Raw genomic sequence first — 23542 nt, 5'->3', positions numbered from 1 at the left:
TCTCTCTAGCTTTTTTCCTGACCGCTTGCCATTTACCAATTGCATTGTCACTTAACTCCCAGCTTTGGGGCCTTTCGAAAAAATACACACATTTTACATAAATATATGCTTTCACGCAACTCCTTTTAGCTTGGTGGCATCTGGAGTCCCGTTACCAAGAAAAATGTGCAGATATCAAATACAAAAACCTGGGAATACAATCAAAACAAATATACAAATAGTCAAGGCTTAAAAGGTTACCCAGTTCAAGATAATCTTTCACAAACGTAATCACCATGTTGGCCACAAAATGATCAGGCCGAATATGCGGAGCAATTCTATCTACATCTTTGGGCCGGGTGTGATTTCTGGTACCTCTGACAATCAAAAAGTGATTAGCAAGACACTCAAAAACAGCGGCGACAACTGCAAAAACAATTGGGAATGTCGGTAAGGTCTGGGAAGCGAAAGGTCTGAGAAAGAGGCGAAATGCTTAACATACAAACACACTTAACGTGTAAACATGGTTAAAAGAGCGTTGACCATATTGGGCTGCACTCCGGCGGTTTACGCACGCCAGCAGCACGAACAACAGGTACAAGCAACGACATTGGCAACGGGACAGGCTTATATGACTGCCCAGAAGAAGATGCTGCCTGGGAACCGGTTGGAACTGGTTTGACGTTGGCCCCTCTTAACCCCTTTCTCCTGCGGACATTATCAACATAATCAAGGGGCCCCTCTTGGAGCACCCCTCCACTTCCCGATTTCTAAGCCTTTTCAACGCTCATAAATTGAGCGGCTAAGACACCGGCAAATATCTTGCAAACGCAACGAAAATTGCGGCCTGGCCTGGTTGGCCTGGTTGGGCTGGGTTGGCGATTGGGGGAGTGTGGGGATGGGAGAGTAGAATCTTTCGCATATGGGCAACGGTACTTTCTGCAATTATCCGTTGTCTTGGCCAAGAAGCGACCGTCGTCGAAGATGCGGCCGCTAAAGCAAATATGCGCACTTGGCATTGTCCCGCCGAAGACAACGACGCACTAATAGCCCCGAAGATGGGGCCTTGAGCTCGGATGGGATGGTATGGAGGAGGTGTGGTTCCAGTACCCAGTACCCAGTAACCAGGATCCAGTCATGAGGAGTGTCTTGGGGTCTGTGCTGGCTGTCTTGCGGTTTTTGAGGTTTGCGTTATGCGCAATAGATTATCAAAATGCTTAAAGGAGCCATAAAGTCCGGGAAGACGAAACAACACGACCAGAGGCTTTTGACCAGACCTAGGCGAAATACAGCTAGGCCATCCGACAACGGTTTATGTCACATGAAAGTAATGAAATTAAATTTCCCCCTGCCATACACACACACACACAAACTCATACACTTTGTGCAGTTTTGATATGTGCGATAATTTTAAAAGTCAACCAACTTGGCCAGGACAAGACTCTGCGAAAGCTGCAGTCTGAGCCAGAGATTGAGTAAAAGCCAGAACCCAAGGCCTGGCCATCTACGCAATATTCTGCAATCAAGTGTGCATATTTACTTCCTGTAATTGAGCATTTATGGCTTTTATGGCCTAACGGATTTGCCCGTTCTCAGTCTGGGCCCCTCCTCCATAATTGTTACGGCTTTGGCTTTAAAACTGACAAGATGAATGGAAGGGCGATTCGGGATTGAGATCGAGGCTGAGTCATCGTGCGCTTAAGTCTATTGATTATAAAGTTTATGCATAAATTGTAAATTGATTTGGCAGTTAATTGATTTGCCAGTGTCTTCGCCCTGTGTGTGTATAAGACTGCGTTAAAGCCCGAAACTGATGAGTAATGACTTTGATATTGGCCGAAAGTTAGTATACATCTATGCACTTTGCATCGCTCAACTCGGTTGGGCTCAATTGGATTCGATTCGCCTCGATGGGGTAAGTACTTTTGCGGCACATTCAGAGAAAGTTTCCCATGCATATGATATGGGCATTGAAATGTGTTGGGTCCATTGGGACTGGAATGCTGGTGTGTTAGTTGGGGATGCACATTAATAAGTTATGGAATTTCATTAGTTGATTAGCAGGTGATTTGAGTTATGTTAATGGCAATAATCAACGCAATTCCGTTTTGCAAAGCTGACTTACTGGTTACAACCGAAAAGGAGGGGATTCATAGGTGCTATTTGCAATGATAAAATGTACATATGTATCAATTCTTATCCTATTGAAGTTCACTTATACATATCACAAATCCCCTCAACTCCCCATAACAATTGAAGCAATTTGCTCCACACACCCACACTCAATAAAACAGCCTATGGCAATGTCGAGGGTAAAAATCACAAAATTAAATAAAAAAATATTTATGCGTCTGGAAAGCAATAATAGAAAGAAATTTAACTATTATTTATTTGGTTGGGTGCGAGCAGAGAACTGGCTGGAGGAGAACCAAAACTAGAACCAGAGAGGTTTCTCATCCGTATAATTTGCCAGCATGTATTTATGATTTATGAAGAAGTGACGGGTGCGTAGGCGTTTTGTGAGTGTGCGTGTCTCCACTAAAAAAATAGTGCTTTAAGGAACAAAAGAGAGTGTGATCCACTATAGCCATTGAGCTCAGCACGCGAATCGCTTCAGTTATAGATACCGAGCTCACACTCCCGCGAACACGCACACAACGCTCCCAGAACCATGAATCCAAATGAAAGAGGAACAAATTGGATAATGTCTATAAAACTAATTGAATTCTAAGCGCTGAGCACGCCACTAAGCCACAGCTGTGAGAACGTAATGAAAGCACCAGCGGACCAATCAAACAAATACAATAAGCGAGTAACAAAAGCTGAGAACGAAACCCACAACTCCGTATCTGAACTCTGAAGTGATGACATGCAAGCTCTTGGATAGAAGTATCTACGAACCGATGACGAGTGTGTGTGGGCTAGCAAGTTAGAACTTGTGGTATGATCAGGGAGAAAACAATTTTACACCCAAATTGTACAAGCAGAAAAATTACTTAAAACACTCCAAGATGTTCGCATGTCATGGCACGAAAAAACGAAATACGAAATGTGGAAAAAGCGCAGAACAAAAAGCTCATTACTCATATGCCAATCAAAAGGGAGAGCTGGGGAGTTTTCCCAACCGGACCCCAAACAAGCCGCAGATCTTGCGATGCTCGAACTGGACCGAAATGCCATAATTAATCATCCGCCGATAATTAACAGCGCAGTACGACCAAATAGAACATCGCGCTAATGCTAATGCTAAAGTCGATGGTAATGGAATGTAACTCCCAGATACACCTAAATAATCTGGGGGAAAAAGTGCGCACGCATGGGGTCAATAGGTTGCCAAAACTGTTGTTTCATTTCGAGCAACTTTAATGAGTTTGTAATGAAGCTTCGGCACCGGTTCGCCTTATTTTTGTGCAGCGTAACCACTTGAAAATGAGATAAACAGATGGACACCGACCAGATATGTTGAATACCAAGAGCAAGCCCCCTCCCGCCGCTGCTGTCAATTCTTAGCCAACCTTCGGGTTGAGTGATGTACTGCGATGGCCACAAGCACAAGCACAAGCACAAGCACAAAACATCGACATCGCATCGATGGTCATTAGCAAAAGATGACGACGACTGTGATGTTGATGGCGCTCCGCTGATGTTGCGCACTCGTAATTCTCCTATAATGGATCTGTTATCTCTGCGCTTAATGGGATGGGTCTCTACGAGACTGTGGATCGGGGTGGGGTGCCCGTAGGGGTAAGCTACATTCAGAGTGACTGACAGTCTTGAGGCACGCTTAAAACTTGAAATTAAATAATTAGTCGCTGGCCAAGTTCGCAGCATTCCCGATTTTTTGTTTTGTTTCGCCGTGCATTTAGATGTGGCCAGGGTAACGACCTTTTAAGTACTTTTAAGATACTAATCGCTTCTTGGTTTTTGTTGGCTGCTCTAAACAGCTAATGGCTTGTTGTGGCTTGTTTGCTGTAGTTCACTACCGCCAGCGAATGCAACAAAGTCGCCAGCCACTTCGGATGGCACTAATTAACGTCAGAAGAAGCTCTTGGCTTGGGGCCCTTTCGGCCTTGGCCAGCCGGCAGCGGGGACAGCTCGGCGTTGAAACCATTTTCACAAAACTTTTCTCAGATGCGTATTAATTAAAATTTTGATAAGACTCCCGCTCCTCGGGGCGCGTGTAATAAAAGTTGAAAATAAATTACACGAAATTAGTATTTCTCTTTAGGTGTGGCATCATCATCATCATCGCCGCTTTTTCGGAGCAGCGGCAACGGCAAAGGGCTTATCGCAAAAGTATCTACAAAATAATGGGCGACTAATAGGCCGGGACCCCATCCGCATCCCTATCTTCAGATCCACTTTTTGGCTTGTTGATTATGTCAGCCTTTAAAGCGGTTTCACTGAGGCCATTTAGTGCCTGTCCCCGTCTTGAATTCAGTAGAGTTGACTCGACTTGACTTGACTTTGCGTGACTTGTTCGACTTCTACGTCTTCTAATCTGCGGGTGAAAGTGGGCAAAGTTTCTTTTCGCAGGGAAACTCCGAGAACGGACTTACAGAGTTACATTTATTGTTGTCGTCGGCGCTGTGGGAGTGTCGACTTCAGATGCTAGTCAACTGGCCAATAAATGATGATAGTTCTGGGTGAAATTCGAGAACCGGATGATGGAAACTTATCAAATATTTGTCCCACTTGAGTGATATCCCAATAAGGCAGTGTGTAAGCGGTTAGTAAGTCTTAGGAATCTTTAAAATGCCAGTTAGATGCGTGCTTATCTGTGAAATACATGGCAATTTCTATATTTTATGCCTGTTTAAATTCAACAGTTTTTAATTTTCAATGTAGAAATCACTCAATTGGCTGTAAAGATTTCCCACTAGCCTTTCAAAAACCAAAATAAATGTGATCTTTGTCGGGCTAGCAAAATAATCTTAATAATGGCAGAAGTTATAACCATGCCAGCAAAAAACATTTTAAGTATGCCAGGCCGAGGCACATGGCAGTTGCCCAAAAAACCGAGCCAAAGGAAACCCAAATTGAATGCGAAAATTCCCACACATTGTTCAATCTAATGAGAACTATGTCAGTGCCTGCTCCATCGTTTATCCCCCATCAGCGCCCTTCCCGCCCAAAATACTTAAGCTTATGCTTATATATTTGCCCTTGGGCTGACACTTAAGATAAAAACTCTTGACAGAGAGACTCTCGATGTCGAGTCGGCAGTAGGCCTGAGGCTCCGGATTCCATTCCCTCTGACTCTGCTTAAAGTCAATTGAACAAATTCTAGAAGCAAGTATTTTATGGTCAATGTTCTGCTCTCACCCCCTCGATGTGTGTTGAATTTTAAATGAAAATTCCATAAATGCCAGCCACATACAAATTTACTGGCCTATTCATATTTTATACCCCTCCTGGCGACAATAGTATTCCAAAAATTAGACAATTAGTGGGCGACGAAGACGGTCTGATTGCCATAAATATTTTCATATCGGAAATATGCATAATTGCATAATTAGTTTCAATTAGCAGGCCGGTAAACAGACAATTGCAATTAAGAACTTAAAGGCGATAAACTTCTCTGAGTCGAGAGAAGACGGAAAACATGACAAAAACACTGAGAGCGAGGCAAGTGCGAACTAGACGTGGTCCTTTAAGTTGGCTTTGACGCCGAATCCTTCGTCACTCACCGACAGTCGTGCACCTGTGGCATTTAATTAATATATTAAATCGGCATATCTATTTCAGCTCTAATTAACATTTTAACCTCTCCACAAATCGACGCCCATACAAAAAGTCAAAGCTAAGCTCGACCTCACCTACACCCACAAAAAACGGGGTGGTGATGTGACAGTCACGAGTCCCATTATACGATATTGTATATACAGTTTGAAGCAACTCGCAATTACCAACGACACGTCAAGATGTGAAATTAACACCGTCACACATGCAGACCGAGCAGGGGGCGGGGCAGGTCGTGGGCGGTAGACAGACATATTAATGTATCTGGCTGGTATTTAACATTCAACAACAATAACAATCACTAAGTGTGTGGGTGACATTTTCACTGGCTGCCTCGAAAATCATTAAATCACACAGCAACAACGAGGAAGGAAAAAGCTTTCTCTGTTTGTGTCAGCCGTACAATTGGCCTACCAACCACCGCCCACTCCTGCCCCACGCATATCCTGTCAGGACAAGAGTGAAAAAAAAGAACAGAAAAAGGAAAACGAAAACGAAAACGAAGAGCTACGCAACCACAGCACGCAATACTCGCATTTCATTAGACACTTTGCAGTGACGACTCCTATTACTCTTCCTGGAGGGTCACCCACTTCGATTCCTAAAGGTGCTGCCACTTTCTGGTGGCCCATTACCTTGGCCAAATTACGTCGTCTCCTACGAGTCTTAGAAATGAAAACGAAAAATTTAAAAGATGATTAACCCTACTAGTTTCTACAATCGTGGACTATCGGAATGAAGTTCAAGCAGAACCACCAGAAGGTGAACAGGACTACCCTAAAAAGGGACCTAGTCAAAATTAACTAGGTGTCATACCTTTCTTATAATTCCGTGTTTGAAAATGACGAATCAGTTGGCGACCTCGATTTCCTAAAGCACGTCCCAGGGAAATTACATAACTCGGCAATAAATATCTGACAATAACTCCCGAGCGGCTAGATTAAGTGATATAATCAAGTAACAACTGCAAAACTAAAAACTATTCCATTAGCTATGGAAGCGCGGATGTAGTGCAAACAAAAACTTTTCTGTCCAACGCCACAAATGAGTTTGTCATTATTCAAGCGGCCGGCAAAGCCGTCTACATGTACATATATACATTTCGCGCACCTTTTTTGCGGGACTGTTTGTTTTTGCCACAAATTAATTACAATCCAAGTTAAGTGGCAAAATGTTTTTCTTGTGTACTTTTCATACAACATATTTATCAACGCAGAGGCAGCGCAAAATGTTTGCCCTGGGAAGGAGGCTTTGTGAGAATAAATTGGATGATATTACGGCGACAACTTTTCATTTAGTTGGCCGGCCTGGACTGCCCTTAATTTCCGTCCACACGCATTGGAAAAATAAAAACGTTCTGCGGGGAATGAAAAATCGTTTGGAGCGCAGAGCCCCCATCTAGGCGTATCCAGCCCAAAACCCCACCCTCAAAAACTTTCTTTGTGCTGGGGTTTTATTTTGCGCTTCACTTACCTGAAAATAGGTTTGACCCTTGTCCACCCAGCCGATGGCCATATCGGCACCAGCCAGATTGCCATCGGGCGAGAATCCGAACCCGACGTAGCCCAGGGTACGTGCCTGTATTTCAAATGTTATATCCTGATTAATGATTTGCCATAGTATGCGAAAATCCTCATTCAAATCGATGGCATGATCCCAAATGGGTGTTCCTGACGCTGCCGCCGCCGCTGCCGAAGCTGCCGCTGTTCCGGTTCCGGCTACGGCTCCGGCTCCGGCTCCGACTACCGATGCCGCCGATGGGCCCGATGTTTTGTTGCTCCGAGTGGCCAGCTTGCTGGCAGCCCGGACTCCGCTGGCCAAAAGGAGGAGCAACAGAAACAAGCTGAACGTGTGGCAGGATATAAAACATCTGATTAACGATGACCGCCTTGAACTTGAGGCTCTTCTGCTGCGCAGCAATGTTGTTGCCGGGCTTTGTGCTGTTTGAGCTGGTGGGGCAAGTTGAAGTGTTGCTGGTGGCGCAACTGCCTTTCGTGGGTGAGCCATTTTGTGAGATGGTTTGCTGGGTGCTTGGGTTTAGCAAATAGTTGTGATTACTTTCCTTGTTGCCACGTTGACATTTATTGCGCGCAAAATCACTGGACGATGGCTCGTAATTACGCAACTTGTGATCCGCTGTGCTTTCTTTGGTCTTATCACAGTTACGAGTATTTACTTAAGCAGTTTTACTTTCGTTGCTGCTTCCTGCTTCCGATTTGTGCTCATTAGTTTCGCTTGTCACACGAACAAAGCCGCGGATGAACAAAGCTTAAGCTCTGCCTGATCGGGCGGAAGCCACCTGAAAGATGGAAGGAAACAGAAAAAATGTTATATAATTGCTATAATATGTTGTCGGCTATAATGGTTGAAAGAACTCGATTCCTGCCCTCGGTCTTCTTTCGTGCTGCAATGTTTAAACGCATATAATTACATAAATTATGAACCGGTATCTGTGGGATACACATGCCCATCTACTCAGATACTCGTCTACTCAAGCCGCGCAGACATTCATATATCCATCCATCTATCCACACATCACAACAAAGTTGACGGTTAATTTTTGCCGCCATTGTTGTTTCTGCTGTTGTCGGGAGTTCGTCAACATTTTCCTTGAAGCGTTAATTAGCTTGGTCACGCAGTTTTCACAGCAATGTACGTCGGAAGTTGAAATTGCTCAAAGTACTCCAGTAAGCGGAAAAATTAAATTTGGCAAGGGGATAACTACTGAAGACTGAGATGTAAGAACTGGAATCCCATTAACAGGAAAATGGCAAATATAATATAATATCCCAAACTTACTTAAAACGTTAAATGAATGAAAACTACTGTGGAAGTCAGTTTTCAATCGCATTAAAATATTTACCTTCTTTACTTAACCGCACCAAGTGAGTCAAATGCCCCCATCTTCTGTGTATTAGAATGACTAATTCCGCCTTTCCCCTCTCCCTCTACCTCGCACGCAATTAGTGCGTGATGGCTGGGTCAAAGCAAATCGAAGATAATTACAGCTTGTCATAATTTTAATGAAGAAGGTCGCCCAGAGCTGAACCCGAGTCAAATAGCTGTCCGTTTGTCCGTAATTCTGTCCGGCCGTCTATTCCTCTATCCCTCAGTTAGTTATGAAGCCATGTGGGGCGAGGCCAGACTAGGGCGAGGAATGGGATTTATTGTATTAAATCGCCGCGACTTAGCCAGGCGAACCGCAAGCGCATTGCCGTCGTCTAGTCCATCCGTATACCACCAGTTGTCCTACTCTTGAGACCCTCTTCCGTTGCCATCGCAGCTGTCTGCGCATATTTGGTGTGCGGTTACATTTGATTACATGCCAAAAGTGCTCTCCCAGTCGCCCTTGTTCAGCAAACACTCTCTTACACAAATCTTCAATTTGACGTCGGCGTTTTGGGTAAATGTCAAATGGTTGGTAATTTGTTATAAATAGCCAACTTCCGCTGGCTCGACACGACTCATAGACACCTCCGCAGCTGTGTGAGTGCGTATTTCGTGGATACTAAAATGTATTTGCGCTAATTCCAAGTGCTTAGTGGCGTGTTCAAAGTTGACAAAGGTCAACAAACGCCAGGCCGACAAACAGAATTGTAAAGACCCAAGCGGAGAATAATTTTAAGGACGAGAAAGCTTTTCCCCCATTCCGAATATGAAATGCTCTCACTCACTTGCCAGATAGTTCTACCGTTTTGATTATCTTATGGGATATGCCATTGGGAAAATTGAATATCTCAGCAAGATATTGCCGCCATAACAATCTCTTCCTAATGTTGACCAATAAAAGTAATATTAGGAAGTTCCTGCTATTCGACAAATGTATCTCAAAGATACAGCCGCAATATTCTAGCAGAATTCTATGGTATATTTATAGGTGACTTTTATGTTTCACTTCCTTCCCAACAAGGCCTCCGCCGTTATCAAATATGTATCCAAAGTATACACAACAATGAGCTTGATGGGGCTCTCTTGCTTCATCTTCTCGATGGCGCTGAGTGACGGCCGGCAACGTTAAATGATGTTGATTATAATTATGCGGACTTGTACTGTGTACAACACAGGGCAACAGGGTTCCCTGTTTTTGCTGTAGCTCTTGCTGTTTGTTATTATTATTGCTGTCTTCATCATTATCATCATCGTGGTCGTCATTGCCAGGCAGAGTTTGCAGTCTGCAGACTTCGACTGTCGTTGATGGGGCGGTCAGATGAATGATGTCTCTTAAATACAGGCCGAGCCCGGGCAAGGCCAATCGTCCTCATCATCATGATTGTTGCTCTGGCCGTCTCTGCTGCTGCCGTAAAATTCAAGCCAATTTAGCCTGGAGGGAGGCAGGTCCAGCAGGTTCCTCCTTCTGCCAGGCTACACAGCATGTTGCCCAAGACCAAGACGACATTCATAAGTACAAGTGGGCCTCGACAGAGCCAGCGATGGCATCGTGAGCTCCTCCTTGTCCGAGTATCGATCATTTCCGGCTGGAGATTCCACCATCTCCAGACGACATTTATAAGCACAAGTACTTCGCCCGGCCGCTCGTATAATATTATTACTACGCCAAAAGCAAAACAAACACAAACTCCAAGATTGCTCCGGCAACTGGTTCTAAAAGGCACGAAATGGCTTCCGTAGACACATTAGTCGCTTTTACACAAAAACCCAGACAAAACGGACAGAGCCGGCTCCCTGTCGTCCCGTCCCCTCTATTCTCAAGCCCACCTCTATTTCCATCTGACGAGAGAGCAAAAATATGCAACTGAATGAGGCATATAAAAGCCTTCCCAAGCGCCGCGCGACACAGAAAAAAGAGCCAACAGAAGCGGAAAAAACGGATGGGAGAAAGAGCGAAAGAAAAGCTGGAAAAAATGAATACAAGTCAAAGACTTTGTCCAATGGGTTTCATCATTGCACGATTTGTAAAGGGAGCGGGTAGTTCTACAGCAGGGGAGGCTGTGGCCCCAGATCTGGTCTGTGGCTGCTTCTGTTCTCCGGCGGACGGACAACGACATTGATGAGGATGTTTTGCCATGGCCACAGTGGGGCAAGACCACATGGAAGAGGTCTCAGGGCGTCCTAAGGTGGTTGCAATAGACCAACCTCACATTGATTCCAACCCTGAGTTGAAAAATTAGCCATCTAATGCTTTGAATAAAACCAACTCTTTTCGATCCCTTGAAGATTGATTCTAAATTCAACAGAACAACATCAGCTTTACACAAATCGCGCATGTGAACTTCAACTATTATAGGCAATCCAACCAAACCATTTCATTAAAGGTAAGCCGATCTATTGTTCTAAGCTGTCGATGTTTACGGAATAATAAATGATTTTTTTAGCCATCAAGGTCATACCCACTGGGAAGTTCGATGCCGTACAAATTGTTTTTATGGCTGCCGTCAATCTGGGTATTCCTTTCCCTTAATTGATTCGATTCTAATTACAATATTTAGCCAACTCATTGGCGCAATCACAGGCCATTCCTGCCCTCTTCATTTCTCACATCATTAATAACGGTGGGTTCTGATTTGTGCGAACTGCTGTTCCTTTCACCTTCCACTTTTGGGAGTAATAGAATGCTTTCACATTTTAATAGCTCTCTCCAATTGGAATGCTCACTCACCACCATTAGTAATTTGTAATTGTTGGCTCATTTCGATACCTTCTAATCGCATCCCAGTGTGCATTTTGTGGCAATTTCTTTGCTTAGCTCATGGCCCGGAATCCCCCCATGTATGTTTTCATTTAGCAGATACAAGCGGCATGTACACGGTATGCTACTGGGCCTTCGTCATCGTCCAAGATGCTCCATCATGTGGCAGCAACAACTACAATAACTGCAACATCAATAACAACAGCAGCCATGCCGTGCGTTCTCGTGGTTGTTGTCGATTCCAGAGTTCTGCGGTTGCCGCAGCTTGATTATAAATGTACGAGGCAACTTGTATGACATGTAAGTTGTTGTACTTGCAGCCGAGTATCTGGGTATTCATGAGAGCGCATCTGCGTCTGTATCTGTGAGAACGTGTATCTGCGTGCATGTTCATGTGTGGTTGTCACTGCACCTGTCATCCTTGCAGCCTGCCAGCGAAAATTGCCAGTGCCGGCGCTGCGGTGGGGAAAAAATTATTATTTATCGTCAACGGAGCCAGGTTTTCTGAGACAAGTCAAACTGGAATTATGTGGGTATGCACGTTTGTACAGATGCACTGGGACTCCACTAATTACTGCACATCATTTGCTTACTCGAGTGGCTCTTCTGCCGACCCATCAGCCCATCAGCCCATCTACCCTTCTGCCCATCGGGTCCACTTCCTCCGCTCGCCGCCTTGCAGATTTAATTGAGTAAAAAAATTGACTAATTAGAGTGAGTCCAAAGCACTTGGCCCCCGGCAACAGAGGCGGTAGAAAAAACAAGTCTGTGCCGAGCTCGACTTAAGTTGAGTGGAGTTTTTCGCGAGGGGAGAGAGGAGGATGAGGAGGAACTACCTGTTCTCATTTATTAAGGCCTGGTCAAGAGCGGTTTGAATCAAAACTGCGCCTCTGACCCAAGGCTTCTGTGTCCATCGTGTGTCGTCTTCGTATTTAAAGATCATTAAACAAGCTGGCAGCCAATTGCACTAAAAGCTGCAGGCTTCTTTTGCCTTGCTACCACCACTGGTACAGTGGGTCGAAAATGAGAAGCTTATCATAATTAGGGTTTATTCGGACAGAGGCCTTTGAGGAGGCCCGATCCGAGACTTAGCCCACTGTGAGTGTGCCAGACTACTGATGAAAACTATTAGTGAAGTGCCTCTGCCTTGTGTAAATTGCACCGACATTCCAGCAGTTTCTGCCTTGGCTTCTTCGGCTCCAGCTCCAGCTCCAACACCAGCGTAATTTAAATAATCGTAAAAAATAATAATTCCTTCTATTGGATGTCTGCTTGGCCATGTTCAGCGCCCTGCTGCCTGTTGATTACTATGGCCCTGGTAATATCCTTTGCTCGTTAGCAATTTTCGTTTCGAATAAATAGTAATTAGTGTGCCGAAAAGAGTTGAGTCCCCGCCATGCCCGTGTGCTTTTTATTGGCATTCTGCACCTCCTGCCTCGTTTCACCTGCAAACTATTGCACAAAGCTTTTTGCACTTTGCTGACGTTCTCTGTTTTGGGCACTTTTATTTGACATTTTTCATTAAACACGAAATGAAAAAAGGTTTTCTTGCCATCAAAGCGGTGAAAAGGGGGAAAGTGGGCTGTCGGCCTCAGAGCTGCGTTGACATAACATTTTTGTATAGCTCCTCCCGAGCTCGGTCTTTTCACCACTTTGGCATGGAAGTTTGAAGGCATCTGGGGAAATATGTCAGCGTTGTTTAAGTTTTTAAAATTTTCAACTGGTGCTGGGTGGAGATGGCTATTTACTCTGGCATAATTGGCTTGTCGGCATAGTTATAAAAAGTTATACTTTGGTGCAATTGGATTAAATGCAGGGATATATAAAAGCACACACACTGATACAAGTTGACAAGCTCTGGTTATCTTTTGAGTTGGCTCTAACGAAAGGCAAACAAAAGTCGTAAAAAAATCCAACTTTAAATCGAAGTATCTGAATCCAAAAGTATCTGCGCCGGGGGATATCCATCTTATCAAAGGGCATATTTAAATACGTCATGAGAGGGGTTCTATCTACAAATATAGCTCTTCTATGGATGATTGATTGGATGGGCTTGGAAAGGTCTGGACGGATAATTTTGACGATCCTGGTAGGTGGATGACCTTTGGCGTCGCGATTTTGTATCCAGGATTATGCAGAGCAAATTGCAACTCAAATCTCGCAGTCCGTCTGTTTGCAGAATCCAACTCGGTTTACTCAGGGTCTATTTGTGTTGTTTACTTGCAATGGATACACAAATAGTTGGAGAAAGCTGCCAGTCGCCTTTCCAGGCCCCACTACTTCTAGCTACTTCTGCTGGCTGTGTGTCATCTTTTTGGCTTATCAGCTGCGCATCATAAAATTTGCCTCTTCTCTCAGCTCTTACTCATTCTGCAATTGCGAAACTCCGTTCACTTTTCTCCAGCACTCCGAGCCGAACGTTTCTTTTCTATTCCCAGGCCGGTAACTTTCTTTTGTTTCTGTCTATTGCTATAAGTCGGGACCCCGTTACAACTACTCCCCGCTACTCCCATAACATCTCGTAGTTGTGTTTTTTTGAACCAGGCAAGTGAATTTTCTCATTTTGCACTTGATATTGTTGCCGTTTTTGCTGCCTCCTGCCTGGGAAATTCTTTTGCTTTTCTGCTTGTTTTTTATTTTGGCAGAGTGAAACTTTTCAACGCTCTCCATTTCCCCTCCTTCCCAACAACCCCCCGCGGACCCCTTTGTCTGGGGCTGCCTTTTGCATTTTCGGTAGGTATGAAGGTAGGAAATTTAATCTCAAAGTCGTCATCGTCAACGCCGTCGTACTCCCTTACTTGGTCTTCTTCTTGTTGTTTTCAACGACGTCACAGAAAATATTTAATTAATTTTTCGAATTTTAATTAAAAAGTTTCCGTTCCGTTACGTCATCTAGCCAGAGCAGATCCAGATTCCGGAATCCGCATCTTGTAGGCTGTTAGTTTTGGACCTCTTATTGCACCAAGTAGCAAATATTTGATGGCAGGTAACCTGAGACAACTCTTTAAGCCAGCGCCATCAATCAATTCGCTAAGGAGAAACGAAGCTCGCAGCTCCAAAGTCCCCACCAAAGTCCATTCCAATAAACATAAAGCAAACACTTAATTGTCTGTCAGCGTTAACAAACCGACAACACAAATATCATATGACCAGGAGGGCTGTGAGGCATCAGTATTGGTCTTGGTATTCGTATTGGCCGCTTGTTGTTTCCATAAGCAGACACACACATATATCACCTGCTGCGCACAGAAAATGTTTTTTCCACAAAACTTGTAAGAGATGCCAACTGGCTGATAGGACCTCAAAAACAGAGAACTCCCTAGCCGAACAGAATCCAACCCAACTCGGCCATACCGAAAAGAACTGAAGTCTCTTGCATGCATTTTGTTATCTGTGACAAAGATCTCCTGGCCATTAAATTAACACTTAATGACTTGAGTGTGCGTGTGTGTAGGTGCAGACGACAATGATGACTAAAGCAAAAACCGGAAAAAAGAAGAAAGACTCTGCAGCAGCACACATCATTAAGAGGCAGCGGGGAGGCGTTGCCTGCGCTTTCGTTACCTCCGATATCCAGCCACATCTCTTTGATACCCTGCCAAAGGGGCCTCTCCGACCAGCCTGATGACTTTGTTAACCGGGCTGAAAGGCTCGCCCTGCTCGCCAAGAAGAATGAAAGAATGGACCCACTGGCATAAAGGACCGTCTTCCGACAATAGATTCCTGGGAACACACTTTGCTTGGGTGAAGAGACTTTTGTCTGGTCCGTGTTATCATCGTGAAAAATGGAATTATGGCACAAGGAAATGGATTAAGGAAAGGAAACCTTGTGTCCAAGATGTGATTGCTCTTTCAGAGATCAAAATGGGAGGGAAGAAAAATGAAATATAGACTCTGATATTTAATTTCGTAGGTAGTTTTGAGGGGATTATAGGAATGGAAATACATTTCAAAAGATGTATTCAAATTGATTCGTTAATTGAACAATATTCCTTTGCTCTTTTGTAGTATAAATATAAATTTAATTTTCAGATTAAAAACAACTACTACTACCGATTTGTACACTTCATATCGAAAATGACATTCCACAATTTAAAACTTAAAGTTTTAAAAATAAACTGCTTAGTATTCAAAGACAAGAAAAACATGGCTAGAGCCAATAAATTTAAATCCTAGAGCAAAGTTTCGAATTTCGGGTTTCGTCAACCAAAAGGGCATTGAATGTTCGATGCGATTGGGGCCAAGTATATCTCAGATTCCATCTCATTTGTATCTACATTTCGAGCGCGCATCTTGTTTGCAGCCATAAGTTTTCGTATTGTTTTTAGACTGACAAAATAAATGATGACAGGCGGCACAGCGGCTTTATCGCCGCTCTTTTTCTCCCCATGTCGCTAAATCGTTCTAATTTTTTGTTCCCCACGAGATGCCTATATGTATGCCAGATGAATAGATAAATGTGTTTCGGACATACTAGGAAAATGCGTTTCAGAGAAGAATCCACGGGAGGAGCGTGTGACGACGTGTGGGCAGAAGTGGAACACAATTTGATGTTTCTCACTTAATTTGTTACGGCGAGCGCTTACAACTTCCTTGCTATTACAAATTTGCTTCGGCCTCAACAGAAACATATATTTATACCCGTTACTCGTAGAGTAAAAGGGTATACTAGATTCGTTGAAAAGTATGTAACAGGCAGAAGGAAGCGTTTCCGACCATATAAAGTATATATATTCTTGATCAGGATCAGTAGCCGAGTCGATCTGGCCATGTCCGTCTGTCCGTCCGTCTGTCTGTCCGTCTGTCCGTCTGTCCGTCTGTCCGTCTGTCCGTCTGTCCGTATGAACGTCGAGATCTCAGGAACTACAAAAGCTAGAAAGTTGAGATTAAGTATACAGACTCCAGGGACATAGACGCAGCGCAAGTTTGTCGATTCATGTTGCCACGCCCACTCTAACGCCCACAAACCGCCCAAAACTGCCACGCCCACACTTTTGAAAAAGGTTTTGATATTTTTTCATTTTTGTATTAGTCTTGTAAATTTCTATCGGTGTGCCAAAAATGTTTTTGCCACGCCCACTCTAACGCCCACAAACCGCCCAGAGCTACGACGCCCACAGTTTTGAAAAATGTTTTGATATTTTTTCATTTTTGTATTGGTCTTGTAAATTTCTATCGATTTGCCAAAAAACTTTTTGCCACGCCCACTCTAACGCCCTCAAACCGCCCAAAGCTGCTACGCCCACACTTTTGAAAAATGTTTTGATATTTTTTCATTTTTGTATTAGTCTTGTAAATTTCTATCTATTTGCCAAAAAACTTTTTGCCACGCCCACTCTAACGCCCACAAACCGCCAAAAACTGTCAGTGTTAAAGACTCTCCTTTGCACTTCAAATAGCTGAGTAACGGGTATCAGATAGTCGGGGAACTCGACTATAGCGTTCTCTCTTGTTTTATGATTATTTAAATGTGTCGGGCTATTAATTATCCGAATACAATCATCGGAGGAGTACGACAAGTGGCATAAATATTTCATTTGTGGCGAGACAAAATCAGTGCAGACCACTAAGGGAGGAAGTGGAGAGAAGTAGGGAGCCACCTGTATCGCTGATAAATTTATTGCATAACTGAAGAGGACAAAATCCTCTTCAAGGCTTTAAAATGCACGACACTATCCCATTTGCTCCGGCTGCTCTGGCTTCTTCCTGCTGTTATTTATGAGCTTGCGGTAAACCAACAATCGGGTATGGGGATTTTTGGGGCCGGGAAATGCGTGTGGTGCCTGCTCCCGCTTTGTTTAATTAAGTAGCACAACTGTAAACAAATTAATTTCAATATTAACAAAGAAGATTATTGAAAATCTCTTGCATTATTTACAATGTTGAATGACAAAACAAATAAATTATTAATTTTCGAAGAGCTACGCCGCTCAAGTGGATGACAATGCCTGATATTTCCCTTTGAAATGGCTTGAGGTTCCCAGGGTGGGGATTCCAAGGGAGAATGTGCACAAAGCAGCCATTTGAGTGTAAACATTCTGTACGATTACAGCTTCGGTTACCGTTTTAATTGTCCCTGCCACAAGCGGAGACGCCATCAAGCAGCCTTCAAACCACCCACTCATCCATCCCTCCAAGGCCCCTTAGCGTTTTCTTCAATGTCATGCTCAGCAGGAGAAGAGGGCTCGAATGGAGCAAATGTAGCTTGAAAACTGTGGCTTTTGTTGGATAACAGCTCAGTTGGCTTAACCAATATGACAACATCTGGGAGATGGGAGTTGGTCCCCTGGGTGAGTTTAGCTTGATGATGGAAAAGCAAGTCACTTGTTGAAAGGGTTGGCAAATAATAAAAACAATTGTGGCATTGGATTAAATTAGGGAGGTGCTTGAACGCTGCTGGAAAATATAATTGGAGGGGAGCTAAACTCTAATCTGGCTCGACATTAGGGCTTCTAAGCTTTTTTAAGAATACAAATTAATGTTCCCCTTAATCCTATCTAATATTGGCTATTATACTAATTTATCTCCATCTCCATGCTCTGTTATCTCAACGGTTAAGGGGCATCGTATTCCCCCGCTCGTAATAACTTGTCCGATCTAATGTCATCATATGCGATTAACCTCCATGGCGGTCTCGACGTTTGCAAAACCGTTTGGCAGGACTTTTTGACCCCTCCCCTCGTTCTGATCTTGTCCCCTAACATAGCCTTGTGGGTCAGCTATTCCAGCTGGCTTGACTGCTGGTGACATGGAGTCATGACAAACATGGGGGTCGAGAGGGAAAAGTGCTGGGCAAACAATTAATAAAGCTCAATGTCGACTAAGTCTGTGTAATAAACCAAAACGCTAAGCTAGACAATTAAAGCACAAAGCCCTTGGATCGCTTTCGAATGCCATCGAATGGGGGCTGTCAAAGGCAGTGACAAGACATTGAATATCTCTGGTTTGTGAACACAGGCGGACGAGGAGAGGCCACATAAATATAGCCGATATAGAGGAAATCTTTGGCTCATTTAAAAAATTAACTTCAACTACCTTGCCAGCGGCAAATACAAGGGACGGGACACAAAAGCGATTTATTGGCCACGCAAGATAAATGGAAAATGTTTACAGTTTCCCAGTGCTCCGTTTTCACATTGAAAACGAAATGTAAGCATTTTCCGCAAAGCTTTTTTGTTGTTGCCAGTCGAAAAACTTTCGGCAGGTTTTCGCTCTTGTTCATTTTTGTTTTACTTTTTCCATCTGCTGCTTTTAGTTGTTGCTGCCTTTGCTTCACATGCGATAAAAATTGCTCAAATAAACTGGCTAAAGGGACTGTGGGCCGAGAAGAGACTAAACTGAGCGACAGGAGGCGGCGTCTGCAGCAAAAACATCATTAGCATTACCAAATAAATCACATCCGTTTTTCAGGCACAGTCCGAGTCCGAAATGTAAGTGATGGACAGGGGGCGGCACTCCACCAAAAATAAAATAAAATGATAACAACGAGGACTGCTGTATATAAAAAGGTACGGACTAAAGGATACCACACAGAATGTAATTTTTTATTGGAGAGCTGAAATAGGCTATGCGGTTATAATGGTCTTGTAGTACATATAATCTTGTGACTTTAACGGTTAAGTCACGGTTTTTATAACAGCATTAGCATTTTAGGCTTGACGGCTTTTTTGCTTGGAAAGAATTTAATTATAGCAATAATGCTACCACGAATATAATCTAGATCTGTGTGTACGACTGTCTAGTTAGAAAAACAAAGAACCCATGTACTATAGTTGAGCTTTAGTAATTTAACCAGATCAGTTGATCTCCTGCACTTAATTGTGTTAAATCCATCCGATTTGTTTGCAATACTCTTCTGATACGTAAGGCATGGCTTATGGTGCTCGTATACCCTTGTCATATATGGCTAGTCGTGGTGTATAAAAAGGATAAAAGCTTTGAACACCGGAGTGCAATAAATTTCTCTCGTGACGAGCATTAAACTTTTTAAACAGAACAAAGAGGAGAGGAAGAGAGATGGGGCGACCATGGGACAAGTGGGGAATGCCACAATAGCTCAAAAAGCAATACAAGCGCATAGCGAAGCGGCAAGTTCCGTTTAAAGTCCTTTGCCACCCACTGGCCACAACCATGCAATCCCCAATAATGCACACATATGGAAAGGGAGCTCAACTGTGTGTGTAGTCGCTGGTTGCTCGGTCTTTTCTCAGTTTTTTTATTTTTCCTTTTTATTTTTGTGCATCAGTTTGGATTTTGTGGTTTGATCCTGCATCCTACTTGCTACATACTTTGGCTTCCCCCCAGCGTCGTCGTTGCTCCGCCGATGATAAAGTATGCCAACTGTCAGCCCGCTTCCGCATGTCACGCCCCACACCGAACCGCCCATCTCGTCGGATGCCTGCCTACCAGGCAATACATCAGCTCAGCAACTTTGCTCAATAAATTTTCCTGCACAGCGCTCAAAACCCAGCGCCCCGCAGTATGCTATGATTTTTACTAATGTGCACAGGGAGTGGGTTCGACGGGCATCCTTGGGGAAGAATGCAGTGGGCGGCAGCCTAAACAACTTGCTTACCATAAGTGGGAGGGATTATGAGGGCCGAGGGGATCGACAACTGGTTTACCTGGGGCAGACATTTAAGACGTTTAAGTTATTGGAATACGAAGTTTTTTTGCAGTCAAATATCTTATCGTCTTGGGAAAATATATCAAATATCTTATCGTCTTGGGAAAATATATCAATTATAATACCCGTTACTCGTAAAGGGTATTATAATTACAGAAAAACTTTTGCCACTCCCCCACTAACGTAAACAAACCGTCCAAGTGTCAGTGTTGCAATTTCTCCTTCGCACTTCTACTAGCTGAGTAACGGGTATCAGATAGTCGGTACTCTTTACCTTTTTGTAAACTATTAAATGCAATAGTGATTAAATGCAATTTATTACAATCGCGGAAGAATTGTTATTACCTAAAGTCATTAGACTTCTTGCTGTCGAACTACTCTCAGAAAATAAACATAGTCTACATGCCAAATTTTATTTCGTCATTGATCGTAAAGAAACTGATATGTTATCAGTACGTATAATTTGTAGAAAAAAAATCAATCAACGCATATACCCGCTATCGGAGCTGCCCTTGATCCTGGGAGTATGAAATTATAACAAGTCCTGTAACAGCACGAAGCGTTTACATTGTTCGACCACCAACCAGGAGTGACTGGGACTTTGGCCTGTTTAACAAGGAGTTCATGCTGCCCGATTCCCTGCCCCTCTGACCGCACGTCCTGTTTGTGTGCCGTCACAGTGGCAAATTTTATTGTTGCCCCGGCTGGGGCCAAATCGGCAAGAGGACGAGTGGTTGGGAAGTGTGGCGTTGGCCGTCTATGGAAAAATCTGCATTGGACATAAATGTCAACACCCGAAGAGGCAGAGCGGACAACAGAGAGGTTTCCCCAACATCTGTGCATGTGTGTGCTCGTGCGGATTCCTGTCTAAACCAATCTGCAATCAGCTGCAGCTTTTGGCCTGCTCCATTCCTCCCTTCTACCCAGCTGCTACTCCATTCGGTTCTGTGCTGGCCTGGCAACCTCTCGTATTTTAATTTTTGGCCATTGCCCTGCCGGCTTTGACGAAGCCGGGAAATGGCCTCAAAAGATGCATTCGGGAACGTTGCAGACATTTTTGGCCAATTGGCAAAATGGGTCAACCGAAATAAGCGCAGTTCAGCACTGCACCACCCGCTGTACGAGGCGCCTCGAATCATAGTCGTTGCAATTGATTGAATACGTGATGTCCATGCAAAAAACAAACTTAAAATCCTTGCCAGACGCCAATCGAAATCGAAAAGTGGTTTTAAAAACGAAATTGCTGCAAAAACGTTTGCACACTTTTAATCAATAATAAAAGCGGAGTACGACGCGAAGGAAGGATGGCCTGGTCAGTTGGTTATGGCCAATCTGGTGGTGGCTTCCGAAATGCGGATGAGGTGTGCGGTGAGCGAATGGAAGTTATTCAGCCCTTTCTCAAGACCCCGCCACCAAGTGGTGTATTTCCCTATGCATATTCAATTAAGCAATTGAGCAATTATCATAATTTTCAATAAGTTATAGCCGTCTGATAATTTGGGCTTATTCCAGCGGATTGAAGCTTTCCAACGTTTTAGCCATGGATATTGGGGGTTTGTTTGGAACGACCGCAAATTGTCTGTCAGGTGTAACCATACAGCCCAGCCCCAATTTGCAACATTTGCAACAGATACGCCTGTCAGACCATAACTGACTGGACAATATAATTTAAAGGTATTCGCTTAAAATGTAATGCTAAAAAAGAGAAATGGCGGCCATTTCGGAATGGTAATTATATGGAGGCCATGCCGAATGGTAATTGTTAATTAAAATTAAAATCGAAATGAGAACTTGGTCGCTCATTGAAGCAATTTGAAAACTGCGCTGATTAATTTATTTATTTTAATAGCGGGCCCAGTAAAAGAGCGGCGAAAACTTAATATTAAAAGTGCATTTATTATTAAAAAATTCGATATCTCCATAAATATCTGATCGGTGCGTCAAAGGGGCGGTGCGTAAATTGAATAAATTTTCGTTAATTGTTGTCGCGCACCTGTGCGTATCCTTCGTGTCCTTTGGCGAAGTCCAGCGGCGGCCTCCGATAGTCGTGCGGTCGATTTGTGGCACATGAAAAAATATTAAGTGGCACCCTCATGCCACAACCCGCCCCCTGACCCCTTGCGGGCACATTGTCTGCCCTTTGACATGCAATATATAATTTTTACGCTATGGAGGCTCTCCGCTACCTGCCATCTGCTCTCCATCCATTCTCCATTCAAACCAAAACCGAGGCGAGTCGGTCTCATCACAGATGCTCCTGGCAATTTGTTGTATTTTTGTGGCATGGCCAGCGAGTTTAATTAATTTACATGGAATTTACAACAACAAGCGAGGCTAACTACAACTACACGCGACATGTGAAAGTTTAAACGGAAAAGGTGAAAAATGAAAAATAAACGAATTGACTGTCCGACCACGAAGTGATACAAAAATGGCAACTGATACATCTACATATGTACATATGATACATACATAAGTAGTCGTGTTTCTGGGCTAGGGAAAACAGGCCTAATGCCGATTCCCATGACATCCGACATTTTTCGTGACCAGGCGAATATATTTTGAGTGGGGTTGCATAAAAGTTCAATTAATATGACTATGTAAGTGGGAAGGGATTCAACCTACTGAGACTAAAAGATTTATTGATACCGTTTGACGAATGCACAGGAAAGCTTGACAAATCTTTTCAATAAATAAATTTTAAGCTTAAGCCACGGAGAAACAAGGAGAGCGGAATGACAACCTTTTGAAAAAAACACTTAACATTTTTATACCGATAAGGAGCCTTTGTGTGGAAATAACCTCAGGAACCACTTTCAATCATTAAGCCGATTTACATTGTCCAAAATCATAACCCTAAACATGTGTGTGCTATTGTGTCTACCAAAACTGGAAAGCACAAACAAAATGACCGAAAAACCATGTAGCCAGGTCCACAAATACTTTTCATTTTCCAGCATGCCCTAATCCGCAAGCAAAACCCGAAAAGTGCAAAAATGTTTCGGCAAAAACAATACAAGTCCAAAATTTAAATATGAGATGTAACAAAGAATTATACAGAGCTAGAAATATATTTGGCCAAGCGTAAGACACAAGATTTATCTGCCTAGGTGTCTCTAACCAGGCTCTAACGATTTAGACCGCCTGCGACTGAGCGAATGAACGTTCTAGATACTTTGTACACACACTCTTATGCATATGTTAATGGGAAAGCATTTCTCTGCTGATGGCAGTACCGTATTCATTTATCAAAAATAATATATTAAATTGCCAGCATTGAATGATATTTTAATTTGCATCTTCGTCTCTGAATGTTTCCTTTTGAATAAAACATTAAAATGTGAACATTTACTCTATGTCTATGTCAATGTACGTAATGTTCTCTCTTTCTACCAGCATGTACATACATCCACATCCCCATTGCCAGTGTGTGTGTGTGTTTTCCTCTTATCTTTATTTATTCAAAAGATAATTTTATGTGTTCCGCAGTCGAAGCATAAAATTACTATGTCGAATATTGTTTGAGCAAATAAAAACGGAACTGAATA

General features: G+C 43.3%; 1 protein-coding gene across 1 annotated transcript in view; it reads right to left on the bottom strand.

Moving 5' to 3' along the window:
• The window catches only part of LOC120448886 (MOXD1 homolog 2), a 111215-nt gene that overhangs the window by 54978 nt on the left and 32695 nt on the right, over positions 1–23542 (bottom strand). The window contains exon 2 of the mRNA XM_039631102.2: positions 7195–8020. Within this exon, the coding sequence (XP_039487036.1) occupies positions 7195–7728 (534 nt within the window). The 5' untranslated portion in view covers positions 7729–8020. The remainder of the gene's footprint in view (positions 1–7194; positions 8021–23542) is intronic.

The sequence above is a fragment of the Drosophila santomea genome, chromosome 3L (assembly GCF_016746245.2).
Source record: "Drosophila santomea strain STO CAGO 1482 chromosome 3L, Prin_Dsan_1.1, whole genome shotgun sequence".
NCBI lineage: Eukaryota > Metazoa > Arthropoda > Insecta > Diptera > Drosophilidae > Drosophila > Drosophila santomea.
The sequence above is the reverse complement of the archived record's forward strand: the minus strand, read 5'-3'. Positions and strand labels throughout refer to the sequence as shown.